The sequence below is a fragment of the Artemia franciscana genome, chromosome 19 (genome assembly GCF_032884065.1).
Source record: "Artemia franciscana chromosome 19, ASM3288406v1, whole genome shotgun sequence".
In the NCBI taxonomy this organism is placed as follows: Eukaryota; Metazoa; Arthropoda; class Branchiopoda; order Anostraca; family Artemiidae; genus Artemia; species Artemia franciscana.
Window position 1 is genome coordinate 16593010 of NC_088881.1, and position 14229 is coordinate 16607238.

Sequence of the window (14229 nt, forward strand, 5' to 3'; positions counted from 1 at the left end):
CATATTCCCGAAATTCGACAAAAATCTGAAGATCAGATCTTCTTATGGAAATTTGCTTCGTGGCTGAGTTCCAACCACGAAATGACAGTTTTAGAGAAAAAAGGGTGATAATTGATTGGTTGATTACTAAACTGATTGTGCAATGACGGATGTCGAAATGTACTGTATTGACCAATCAAAAATTTGTGTGCATTCAGCTTTTTTTTTTTTTACATCTACTCACAGCACAAGAAACCAATAAGTTCTCCCTTATTTTATTTAGAGACAATCAGAAAGAAAAAAAATAAACAAGACTATACTTTCCTGTGTTGAATTTATTCAAATATTTAAATATTACGCTTTTAGTTAATAACATAAAGTAAGTTCTACAGTTCTACAATAGCAATCATAAAATAGTCATATGTCGATGAAAAGGATGTACTTGATGAATTGATAGCAAATTATCAGTATTAGGGTATAATTTGGTTAGGAATAAAAGCAGATCTTCCTGTTCTGTAATATTAATTCTGTTCCTTTTATTCCGTTAAAAGGTTTGTAACAACACTAAAACTCTTCAAAATCTTTAAATCTGATTTTGAAGTTATCATGCAGGGTAATTAAATGTTGAACGTATGTATAAATATCCTAATCAAGATATTCTTATTGTTTTTAAGATGGCTTATTAACCCACGATATTGCCCGACCATGGTAGGAGCTCCATCTGTTGCCACCGAAATATCGTTTGTGAATGGAATCGATTTTTCCTGAAATAAATCACTTTCTTTAAAAGAGCAATAAATATTGATTCACCTTTCGTGTCTGTCTTTAAAGTAACTCTTCGTGAATTTCTTGGTCCATAACAAGTCAAACATATGCCAATAATAATGCTTCAATACCGGTTAAGGTTTACTCCTCCAGTTAAATAGAAAAAAGGGTTGTTTGCAGTCTTTGCAGATAATTATCACATTTTTATACAGTGTTAATACTCAATGGAGATTGGAGATTTATGCAGAACAGTTTTTAAAACCTCTTCAACAGCGGGTAAAATTAACTGTTCTCCAATGGTGTGCGGTTTTCCAAATTTCGCTATAAGTAATGATATATTGTATGATACTCGCAAGTCATCATCGTTTCTTTCAAACGTCAGAAAATGTTCTAAATCTTTATTTATTTTATCAGAATGACACTTCTTAGATGATCTTCGAGTTTCGATGGTTTCATTGAGTCATTGCTCAAAACTTTGTTGCATAAAGGGCACTAGTTACAAAAAGACTTTTGAGGCAGGCTGCAAAAAACGCAAGTTAAGCTTTGAAAACTTGCATTTATTCATTTTATTTTGTCTTTGTTTGATTGAATTGATCTTCTCACTTTATTCTATTTATCAGTCCTGGTTGAACTTCGTTAAAGTAAAGAAGTTAGGGCTATTTTTAAAAAGTTTTTGAAAAATATTATTAGTTCCAATTGTCCTGTGGTGGCGCAGTGGGTTTGACCTTAGCTTGGTAATACGAGACCCAGAGATCGAATCATGCTGCAGGAATGCACTGAAGGGCCGACGCAGGGACCTTAGTAGTCAAGAAGCGTCTTTAATCCGATACAATTAGTTCCAATTCCCAAATTTTAATGTAAGTTTATGTATATACACATATTGTTTTTTCTTTCTAGTGTTGTGCTGAAGGTTTCTCTTGGACATAGGGCCGAGATATCCACTGAATTGATTTCCACTGTCTTGAAAAGAATTTCCCTGTTGTTTCTACTTTGTGTTTGTTTGTTATGGAAAGGCAGTGTGATATTCGTCGCTGTTTTTTTAACTTAGAAATGTTTTCTTAGCTTAATTGTTTATGACTTATAACTTTTTTCATGTGGCTGCCCCCGTGGTACTCCGTATTTTATTAGCCCTAAAAGATGCAAAAAAACTGTTTTGGTCATACAAACTGTTTGCTCTTTATGAAGCATTGCAGCGCTTCCTAGTATCTTTGAGGTCCTTTTTTCGTCATTATCATTTCGGGGCATTAAACAAAAATGGCTGGATCGAGGGAGGAGAATGATATTGATTTGTATGCTGAAGATATTGGAGATGACTTCCCCGAAGTATTTTTTTAACCCATTTTTTAATAACTTTAGTAGGGAAAATATTGGATGGGGGATTTTGCTTTGCTGAATAATAGTGCGAAACTCAGGGTAGCCTATACCCCTTTCCAAGATAGCAGAAAGTAGATTTTTACCTATTTTAGTTAGGAAGAAAGTGAATATATTGCTTGATGCTTTTTATTCTCTTTCATAATTCAATAATTGCATCTGTGGTAAATTCCATTTTGAGATAGCCTATAAAGAACTTGAAACAGCCAATTGTCACTAATAGTTTGAAAGTATATTTCTAATAAAAACTGGCTATTGAGTAAAATTGCTGTTTATAGCTGATTCAGGAATAGTAATTATTATTTTCCATATGTCTGAATTGTAAAATGATAGCCTATTTTGAAAACAAATTCATAGAAATTTTAAAAAGAGCTAGAAACACTTCTAAAATGGGACCATAGAATAGAATTAGTGAAATTCTAGTTTAGTGACTTCTTGCTATCTTAGAAAGGGGTTATGACAGGAAAATGGAACTTTCAGGGATGGGTCTACAGGCTCAAGTATGTCCTGGGAAGGTATTTTTAAGTACCTACCTCCACTCCCTCTCCTTCTAGAGGGTCCTGACCTTTGATGACCTTTAAAATATGTGTGTTATAAAAGTGAAAAAGGTAAAATGATAGTTGAGTGACTTCTTGCTATCTCAGAAAGGGGTTAGGTTAGGAAAATGAAACAGTAAAATTCTAGTTAAGTGACTTCTTGCTATCTGGGAAAGGGGTTAGGTTAGGAAAATGAAACTTTCAGGGATGGGTCTACAGGCTAAAGTATGTCCCAGGAAGGAATTTTGAAGTATCTACCTCCACTACTCCCTCCTAAAGGCCCTGACCTTTGTTGACCTTTCAAAATATCTGCATTATAAAGTGAAACCTTGCAAATAGATCTTCTAATTGAATGAAGTACAACAAAATTGTTTTCAGCTTCATAACTTTGCTCAATCCAAATTTATAAGATTTTAAAGATATGCAAATACATTTCCTAAATTTTGAAAAAAAAAACATTGATATGGGTCAAAATTCTGTTCAAATAACAGGAATTACATTTTCAGAACTAAAGACAGAATTAGCGAAATTCTAGTTTAGTGACTTCTTGCTATCTTAGAAAGGGGTTATGACAGGAAAATGGAACTTACAGGGATGGGTCTACAGGCTCAAGTATGTCCTGGGAAGGTATTTTTAAGTACCTACCTCCACTCCCTCTCCTTCTAGAGGGTCCTGTCCTTTGATGACCTTTAAAATATGTGTGTTATAAAAGTGAAAAAGGTAAAATGATAGTTGAGTGACTTCTTGCTATCTCAGAAAGGGGTTAGGTTAGGAAAATGAAACAGTAAAATTCTAGTTAAGTGACTTCTTGCTATCTGGGAAAGGGGTTAGGTTAGGAAAATGAAACTCTCAGGGATTGGTCTACAGGCTAAAGTATGTCCCAGGAAGGAATTTTGAAGCATCTACCTCCACTCCTTTCTCTTAAAGGCCCTGACCTTTGATGACCTTTCAAAATATCTGTGTTATAAAAGTGAAACCTTGCAAAATAGATCTTCTGCTTGAATGAAGTACAACAAAATTGTTTTCAGCTTCACAACTTTGCTCAATCCAAATTTATAAGATTTTAAACATATGCAAATACTTTTCCTAAATTTAAAAAAAAAAACATTGATATGGGTCAAAATTCTGTTCAAATTACAGGAATTACATTTTCAGAACTAAAGACAGAGAAAAAGCAACTGGTAACTGAAAATTTAGGTAGAATGTTGTTTTGTCAAAATTTCAATAGGTCTACCTGACAAGCCTACCTGTCATGTAGGCAAATTTCAGGGCCCTCTAGAGGGAGGAGTAGAGGTGGGTACTTTAAAACACCTTCCCAGGATATACTTTAGCCTGTAGACCCATCCCCAAAAGTTTCATTTTCCTAACCTAACCCCTTTCTGAGATAGCAAGAAGTCACTTAAATGCCTTTAATTCTGGAAATGCAATTCCTGTTATTTGAGTAGAATTCTGAGTCATATCAATGTTTTTTTTTTAATTTAGGAAATGTATTTGCATATCTTTAAAACCTTATAAATTGGGATTGAGCAAAGTTGTGAAGCTGGAAACAATTTTGTTGTATTTCATTCAAGCAGAAGATCTATTTTGCAAGATTTCACTTTTGTAACACACATATTTTTAAAAGTCAGGACCCTTAAGAGGGAGAAGGAGTAGAGGTAGGTACTTCAAAATACCTTCCTGGGACATACTTTAGCCTGCAGACCCATCCCCAAAAGCTTTGTTTTCCTAACCTAACCCCTTCCTGAGATAGCATGAAGTCAATCAACTAGAATTTTACCATGAAACCTTGCAAAATAGATCTTCTGCTTGAATGAAGCACAACAAAATTATTTTCAGCTTCACAACTTTGCTCAATCCCAATTTATAGGGGTTGAAAGATATTTTTTATTTATTTATTTATTAATACCAAATATGGTAAGCTTTCAAGCTTGTTGCAAGCATATGCAATATATGCATATGCAAATACATTTCCTAAATTTTGAAAAAAAAACAGTAACATGACTAAGAATTCTACTCAAATAACAGGAATTGCATTTTCAGAACTAAAGACAGAGAAAAAGCAACTGGTAACTGAAAATTAAGGTAAAATGTTGTTTGTCAAATTGCAATAGGTATTGACCTATTGTGTAGGCAAATTTCAGGGCACTCTAGAGGGAGGAGGAGTGATGTAGGTACTTTAAAATACCTTCCCAGGATATACTTTAGCCTGTAGACCCATCCATGAAAGTTTCATTTTCCTAACCTTGCCCCTTTCTGAGATAGTTTGTTGTGGTTGGGAAGGTAGGGTTCAGGGATGATGGAATGTAATTAAGGAACATACAGGGTCATGGTATCAAAACAAAGGCATAGGAGGTTCCTTCTCTCCACCAATGTGGTGAGTTAGAACTTACCAAATAGATAATGATATGGAACCTTTCCTTCACCATTTTTGATTCTAAGTGCTTGTTATTAAACATTTTCAATCTTCTAAATATGCTCTGAAGAAATACCAAAATGCCACACTGGCAAGGCAAACTCTAGTATTTGCTGAATAAAAGAACAATAAAGTTAGAGAAGATCCTTAGGTGGCAAGAAAATTGAACAAAAGTTTTAGAAGGGAACCTTGTTTTAGGATATTTTGAACCTGGGCATCCCACTTCAGGTCAGTAGTAATTGTCACTGCAAGTAGTTAAATGTATGTGACAGAGATTTTGGGAGGAGTGGGGTTTGTGAAAGAAAGGGTTGATTTTCTAAAAATTAACTTTCATAACTGACAATTTATTAGCATTAACTTTCATCTTTGACAAAAAAGTTGCCTGTGTGACATTGTCTAGTAATGTCATAATTGATCTTCTAATATTTTGTTGACAAACATCTAGTGCAGACAGGTCCTCCACACACTTCCATTACTCTATACAGTAAGTCATAAGGCTATTAACCATTATAAGATATAAAATGAGATCTTTCAGGGTTCCCTGGGAGACCCCACAACAGATAGTAAGGGGATTGGAATAAATGTTTTTATATATAAGCACTTGAGAACAATTTGTAAAAACAAGTCAACAAATTTAACTGAAAAGGGACTCACTCTAAACTCATTCAACAGTTTATTTACAACAGTATTGTGGTCAATTAACTTGAATGCTCTCTGGGGATCAGTTGATAAAAGATTCAACCAAGTATCAGGGTTTTCAAGGTTTTTAAGAATGGTGTCAAAAAGACTGACAAGGTAGTGTGAAGCAGATGTCTCCTTAAGGTTTCCAAACTGTTGTAAATCAATAAGTTCAAGAATCTCTGCCTTTAACCAATTAGCTAAAAAACTCATATATTTTGGGGGTTAAGGTGACCCCACCAAAACTGGTCATACTCTAGTGAAACCATTCAGGCCTCCATTCTTTTGGTTGGAGTAATATTGCCTAGCTTATAACATGAAGGGTAACATCTAGAATTACTAATATCATTAAAAATACTTACAGGGGGGTAGACCAATGGGACAAACACTAGTTTTTATGGCATGTGGTATCTCCCAAGTGACATATAGCAATTGCAAATTCTGTCTGTCTGTGCTGGTTTTGCTGTTTTAGGCACTTTCAGGTAAGCTTGGACAATGAAATTTGGCAGGTGTATCAGGAACCAGACTAGATTAAATTAGAAATTGTCATTTCCCCAATTTAACCATCTGAAGGGGCGTGGGGGGATAGTTAAATCAGAAAAATTAGAAAAAACGAGGTATTTTTACCTTACAAATAGGTGATTGGATCTTAATGAAATTTGATGTTTGGAAGGATATTATGTCTCAGAGCTCTTATTTTAAATCCCGACCAGATCTGGTGACATTGGGGGGAGTTGGGGGGGGGGCCTAAAATCTTGGAAAATGCTCAGAGTGGAGGGATCAGGATGAAACTTGGTGGGAAAAATAAGCGCAAGTTCTAGATACATGATTGACATAACCAGAACAGATCCGCTCTCTTTTGGGGAGTTGGGGGGAGGGAGAGCTAATTCTAAAAAATCAGAAATAATGAGGTATTTTCAACTTACAAAGGAGTGATCAGATCTTAATGAAATCTGATGTTTAGAAGGATGGTGTGTCTCAGAGCTCTTATTTCAAGTCCTGACCAGATCTGGTAACATTAGGGGGAGTTGGAGGGGGAATTTAAAATCTTGGAAAATGCTTAGAGTGGAGGGACTGGAATGAAACTTGGGGGGAGGAAATAATCACAAGCCCTAGATACATGATTGACATAACTGGAACAGATCTGCTCTCTTTGGGGGAGTTGGGGGGGGTTTAATTCTAGAAAATTAGAATGGAGCAATTGGATGTTCATGAAGTTTCATATTTAGAAGGACCTTGTAACTCAGATCTCTTATTTTAAATCCTGACCAGATCCAGTGTCTTTGGGGAGGGGGGACTGGAAATTTTGGAAAATACTTAAAGTGGAGAGATCAGGATGAAACTTGGTGGGAAGAATAAGCACAAGTCCAAGGAACATGACTGACATAACCGGACCGGATCCCCTCTCTTTGGACGAGTTGGGGGGGGGAGTGATTTGGAAAAATTGGAAAAAATGAGTTATTTGTAACTTACAAACAGGTGATCAGATCTAAATGAAATTTGATATTTAGAAGGATTTTGTGCATTAGAACTCAATTTCAAATAACGACCAAATCTGGTGACGTTGGGGGGAGTTGGAGGGGGAAACCGGAATTCTTGTAAAATGTGAAAATCAAGGTGTCTTATGAATGGATGATTGGATCTTAATGAAACTTGATATATAGAATAATCTTATGTCTCAGATGCTCTGTTTTCAATTCGAATTGGATGCAGGGACATAGGGGGTTGTAGGGGGGAAACAGAAATCTTGGAAAATGCTTAGAGTGGAGAGATCAGGATGAAACTTGATGGGAAGAATAAGCACAAGTTATAGATACATGATTGACATAATTGGAACGGATCCATTCTCTTTGGGGGAGCTGGGGGTTGTTAATTTGGAAAAATTTGAAAAATTGAAGTATTTTTAACTTAAGAATGGGTGACCTGATCTTAATGAAATTTGATATTGGGTAGGAGCTCATGTCTTTGATTTCTTATTTCAAATCCTGACCAGATCTGTTGAGATTGGGGGGAGTTTGAGGGGGAAACCACAAATCTTGGAAAATGTTTATTAATGTCATAGATACATGATTGACATAACTGGACTGGATTTGCTCTCTTTGAGAGAGTTAGGAGGTGGAGTTAAGTGCTTTGGCGGTTTTGGTGCTTTACAAATATACAAATATAGAAGCTCGTTACATATGTTAATTTGTAAGTTGCGTGTCTTTATTACTAGCAAAAACGTTAGTAAAAAATTAAAAGTTTAGTTGCCTTCTTAAGTAACCAAAAGATTGGGTGGCAACTAGGCCTCCTTCCCTACCCCTTTTTCTCAAAATTGTCCTATCAAAACTATGAGAAAGCCATTTAGCCAAAACAAAATTAATAAGCAAATTTTGTTTTAATTATTCATGTTTGGAGAGCCAAAATCAAAACATGCATTAGTTCAAAAATGTTCAGAAATTAAATAAGAAAAAAGATTCCAACTAAAAGTAAGGAGTGACATTAAAACTTCAAACAATTTTATCATAAAGAGCAGGGCATTGACGAGGGAACAGCTTCTTTCATATACAGGTTAATTCAGCTAAGCAAATTGGGATAAACTTTAAGCTTTAGTGTAAAGAGCATGGTATTGACAAGGGGGTGAACCCTTTCATATACATAATAAAAATACACAAATATAGAAGCTCGTTACATATGTTAATTCGTAATTTGCATATATTTATTACTAACAAAAACGTTCATAAAAAAATTAAAAGTTCTAGTTGCATTTTTAAGTAACCAAAAAATTGGAGGGCAACTAGGCCTCTAGGCAATTGTGTCTGGAGGGCAATTGTGAGAAAGCCATTTAGCCAAAACTGTTTCCTCCTCAATGCCCCACTCTTTACACTAAAGTTTTTTTTTATTGTTTTAAAAAGTAGAGTTGTGAGAATGGGTCAAACTTTAGTGTAAAGAACAGGGCATTGAACAGTGAACAGCCCCTTTAATATACTGAGTAATTTTCCGTTTATTTTAAGTTTTAATGTTGCTCCTTACTTTCAGTTGAAAAAAAACTTGTTTTTTTATTTAATACTAGCTGTTGGGGTGGCGCTTCGCGACACCTCAACACCTAGTTGTTGGGGGCGCTTCGCGCCCCCAAATATATATATATATATTTTTAACTACGTAAAACTTGCAAATATACAACATTCTTGGCTGTCCCATTGTCTGTGCATATAAATAGATTGTCAGGTTTACTGGTGTCCCAGTCTGTAATTTCTCGTTGAGTGTTGTGGTTGTCATTTATATTCCCAGTGTCCTGGTCATCATTTGTGTTCCAGTGTCCCGGTCTGTAATTTCGTCAGTTGACAAACATGATGTCAGTCAACACACAAACATGACGTCACTCAACAGACACACAGACAACTTATTTTTATATATATAGATTTATAAGACCCATAAGAATAGTGTTTTCAAATTTGTACTATAGAATCCTTGAACTGGCAACAGGTTAAGAATTGTTTTCAAGTTAATACATGTTATTTTGGTAAAGAAAAAGATCATAGAAGCAGAAAAGCCGCCTACCCCCTAGGACAGGTAAGTAGCCTACCTCTTGGCTTGCAGATGTGCAGGGATACATAATTGTCCAGTTCCAATAAATCTGGTACTTACCCTAAAAAAAGGTTACCCTAAAGCTTACATAAGATAAGCCACGTCCTTATTGTACACAAATTATCCAATGGAAATGAACTATCTGAGCTGATTGATCACATCAGATGAAGTTATGAACTGAGAATCAAATCAACCCTTTTCAAACACAACAATGGTCTCTAACAGGACAAACTGCCAACAAGGTCATTAATTAGGGTCTGCAGTTGACTTCTGTGAATCAAATGCAGCTGATGGCTTTGAAATTCCCCTTTGGGCAACAGACATATTTTGCATTTTGTCAGACAATCGCAAAAGATTAGAAACTTCAAGTTTAACAGAGCTCAATTCAACAGAAACTGGGAGACTATTGGGAGAAAATTTCAGTTGGGAGATTTCCTGATAAATTGGGAGGAGTGGAAGCACTGATAGGACTGCTTAAATCATAGCATTCTAAATTACCCCTGAAGTCTAAACTGTCAAAAATCAATTTTTTTTTTTTATTTGCACTTGCTGTATTCTAGTTCTGGACTCCTGTATTACAAATATAGCCTCTTATTTACATTGGACAGCCTTTGCGAATTTTTAATGATAGCTATAGTGATATATCTGGTTATCCAGTTAATATGCTTTTATTTTGCAGAACTTTCCCTATAAATAACAGATGAAATAAGCTGTAATGTGAATATATTAACAAGTCCTAGTGCCCTACTTTGGGCCCTCAAGTTTTACTCCTTGAGCAATCATAAGCCAAAGAGATAGGACATGTCTGTACTTGTAAGATTGTGGTAAGGAGAGGAGAGGCTTGAGGAATCTAATTTAGGGACTAATAATACAGATAAGACAATCATTTGACTTTAAATTTAGTCGCACAATCATACACATAGGCTAATGCTAAGAAGCAGCTTATTGTCTGGAATCCATCTTATTTGCTCAAACAAATGAAATGATAGAAGAAAAATCAAAGGGAGAAAAACATAATATACAATTTAAAAATTACTTATTTCTAGCATAATATAGCTTATGAGATTAATTATTTCCTAACAAATATGTGTAAGAAGCTGGAAAAAAATGGCAGTTAACCAAGCTGATATTTAAATTTTAGTTCCATACTTATAAAAGTAACTGAAAAACCTTTAATTATCCCTTTGATGGGAATCAGGTCTCCCAGGGGAAACCTGTGACTATCTGTTTTATTTGGGACAGAGTTGTCTTGTCACTTAAGAAAAGCTAATGACTGGTGCTTGAACATTATTGAGTCAAGAGAGATGAAGTATGTATGAAGCTGTAGGTGAAAGTGCTGAGATCTTATGGTCTAGCAATTTTGTTGAACCAAATCTAGGTACAATCTTGTATTTAAGAAGTTCTGAGATGTCTTTATGTATTGACTAAGTATAATTGTTGTCTAACTAATGATAATTCACTAGAGATGCATCCCAGTGCACTAAATCAATTTTATTGTGTGGACTATGTAAGCTTTTGTTACAATTTTATGGACATTTGGCAAAGGCTGAGGAATATTGATCTAGGTTTGGGATATAGACAAAGCAGCTTCCTCCCCAAATACCTCCTTTTTTCAAGATGTTGGGATAGAATGTTTACTTGTTGTTTATTCTTTACTTTACACTTTTAGGAAACGGATGCTGTGGATCTTTATAATGATGTTATAACATCTGGTGTAGACAAAAATGGACTTAAAGGGAAACATGTGAAACAGGATGGAAGAAGTGAAGAAAAGTTTGAAGGTGGTTATGGTCATAGTCAGGGTGGAAAGAGGTACCAGCTGTATGTTGGGAACTTGACCTGGGTAAGGGAACCATCATAAGAACTCAGCAACCAGGCCTACTTGGGCTCCTGAAGCAGAGAAAATTAATTTTTAAAGCATCATAATTTGATGCAGATCAAAGCCAATGTTGATGGTATTTTTAAAAGAAAAAATGCCAAATTATGTGTGACATTGCAAAGTGTAAGCTATGTGAAATTATCCAAAATTTTTGAGCTAAAAGAGAATCAATTTAAAGAAAATTAATATTTAGATCTATGAAATTACCTTTGTTCAAGGCTCTTGCAAAATGTTGCTCCTTGGTTAAGTGATATTGGGAAAAGTTTAAGGTTAAGACCTGAGTGTATGAGGATATTGGGTAAGTGTTAAAAACACACAAGACTTAGAAGATTGAAAAACTGTATAAAGTTTAAATGGTTTTGTTTAATAACTTAATGTCTAAATTCTGAGAATCCAATTTTTGTCTAAATTTGATAATTCCACCAACCTGTCATGCACACAGAAAAAAAAGAGGGATGGGGGAGATTCTACTTTCCTTAGGAAAGAATGATGATATTAGTGAAAAAATGAGCTTCAGGCCAATATTTTGAGATCTATTTATTTAGGTCTTTAAAGACGCTTTATTAGCTATTTTTCGAACTGTATGAAAATTTTCAACAAGGCTTGGTATCTGTTTAAGACTAATGCACATATCAGATGATGAATGACAGTGTTTCAGGGGGCCATAAAATAAATTTTAGGGATCCTGACTTTTCATGTGTACAGGTATTACTACAGTTTTGCTTTTGATTGTATCAGTAATAAATGTCTGCAGCTTATTTATAGCTATTTCATCCCCTCATTAATGACCAATTAGGTTTTTTCAAAGCTAGGGGTGGGCAAAATACTTTAAATATACTAGAAATTGTTGTTTAATATGCAGCTTAAATCTTCTTACTGTATATGTTTTTTCAGGCTCATTGCTCTCACACTCAAAGAAGGCTGTAAACCTTAACATAATTATGCACAAGATACTATTTTCTCAAAGAATCTATCTAATATGTGTTCTTGTGTTTCTTTTATGTGTGGAGGCAAGCACTTGCAATATTATTATTGTTATTTTTATTGTGTCTGTGTTTTATTAGGCTGTAAATTTTTGTATTGTAAAAGCAATAATCTGTGTTACCTTAGGTAAAATTGTCTTCACTATTTGAAAAATAAGTAACAAATCCTTACACTCTAGTTTTTTAGTGTGACTTCTAAACGTAGTTTCTACTTGATGACCCTTACCTAAACCTAGAACATTCAAATTTCACATTATTTTGTCCAAAACCAATAGAGTTCACAAGTTCCTGATAGTTCAGCATTGATATGCTAAATACCTTCCAAAAACATATGTATTTGATACATTAATAAGTTCATTTGTTAATTAATTTGTTCGTTTATTTATTAATACACCAATCTATCATTTTTTATATACAGATGTAATAGAAAGCTGTTGGTTGATACCAGTGACATGAATCTTGACTTTTTGGTATAGAATGTTTGAACTTGTCTTTTTTTTACATTGTTTATGTTTTATGCTTTACCTAGTTTCAGTCTTCTCTAGGTTGACTTAATATTTGGATTTAGAGCGTTATTGTCATACAGTTCTACTTTAAAGATAGATTATTGTTCCAGTAATTTTGACCTACCTAATAGAAATTGTATTTTTCAAAGAATTTTATAAGACATTGTATCATGTAATAAGGCAGAATGAAATGCAAGTTAAAGCTCTAACAAATCACAAAGCTCTTGTATTCTGAAAAGTGTTCATCTTTTTAACTCATCTATGTTTATGTTATTTTATTATTATTGTTGTTAAATTGTTATTTGTTAACTGTCAACTACGGAATTATAAGTTAGTTTAGTTGAATCATTTAAACTGTTAAACTTGTTTTCAAGGGTCTATCAGATAATTTAAATCAGAAATTTCTATTATTAAAGATAAAATCAGGGATGTCGCCCAGTAACAAACATTTTTTTTTTTTTTTTTTTTTTTTTTTTTTTTTTTTTTTTTTTTTTTTTTTTTTTTTTTTTTTTTTTTGCCCAGTCTAGCCAGTTCGACATTCTGTAAGATTTCTTTGAATACCTTACCTATGTTAAACTCTTATTCAAGGCTCTATCAAGTAATTCGTATCAGAATTTTTTATTATTAAAGAAAAAATCAAGGATGTTGCCAAGTAACAAACATTTTTGGTTTCTTGCCCAGTCTAGCCAGTTTGACTTTCTGTAGGATTTCTTTGATTATGTTAACTATGTTAAACATGTTTTTCAAGGGTCTATCTGATAATTTTATCAGAATTTTCTATTATTAAAGAAAAAATCAGGGGTGTTGCCCAGTAACAAGCGTTTTTGGTTTTTTGCCCAGTCTAGCCAGTTTGACATTCAGTAGGATTTCTTTGATTATCTTCAAGAAATTGAAATATCTTCAAGAAAATTCGTCTTTCAAGGGTCTATCTGATAATTTGTATCAGAATTTTCTATTATTGAAGAAAAAATCGGGGATATTGCCCAGTAACAAACGTTTTTTGTTTTTTGCCAAGTCTAGCCAGTTCGACATTCTGTACTATTTATTTGAATATCTTATCCGTGTTTTCTTTTTACCAACAATGTATTTTTGGTTACAAAAAAAAAACTGGTTATTTGCTAGATTGTTGCCAGTGTAATTTCTTATATTTTACTGCTTGGTTTATATACAGTAACTAAATTATGTTATGATGAAACCTATATGGGGATATATTTATTGTTGTTTATAAACTGTGTGAAATTTTGATGGAGACTGCTCATACGGATGCCTGAGTACTCTGGAGATTCACAAGAGGTAATTTATAAATTAGGTTCATTGTAGGGTGAATACATTCGTTATTGAATTTAGCTTATTATAATTTAATGGAAATAAACATCCTTGGTTTTCAATTAAATTTACTGGTATATGATTTGAGGGGCGTTGGTTGATACAAATACTGACTTTTCTGCTAGTTTTCCCTGTAACCGTATAATCTTTTTAATGCTTCTATTGAAAAGTGAATATATCAAATTATAACTCAAATAAAATAGCATCTCCTTAAATGGAACCCATC

At 34.0% G+C, this 14229-nt stretch overlaps 1 protein-coding gene across 4 annotated transcripts in view; it reads left to right on the forward strand.

Moving 5' to 3' along the window:
- The first annotated feature begins 1961 nt into the window (after nt 1-1961).
- The window catches only part of LOC136039346 (cleavage and polyadenylation specificity factor subunit 6-like), a 49703-nt gene continuing 37435 nt past the window's right edge, over nt 1962-14229 (forward strand). For 3 of the 4 annotated variants that reach the window (XM_065722996.1, XM_065722998.1, XM_065723000.1), the window contains exons 1-2: nt 1962-2067; nt 10979-11152. In XM_065722996.1, coding sequence (XP_065579068.1) covers nt 1999-2067; nt 10979-11152 — 243 coding nt within the window. In that variant the 5' untranslated portion in view covers nt 1962-1998. Of the gene's footprint in view, nt 2068-10978; nt 11153-13218; nt 13971-14229 lie in introns of those variants that run through there. The other variant, XM_065722999.1, reaches the window with a different exon arrangement.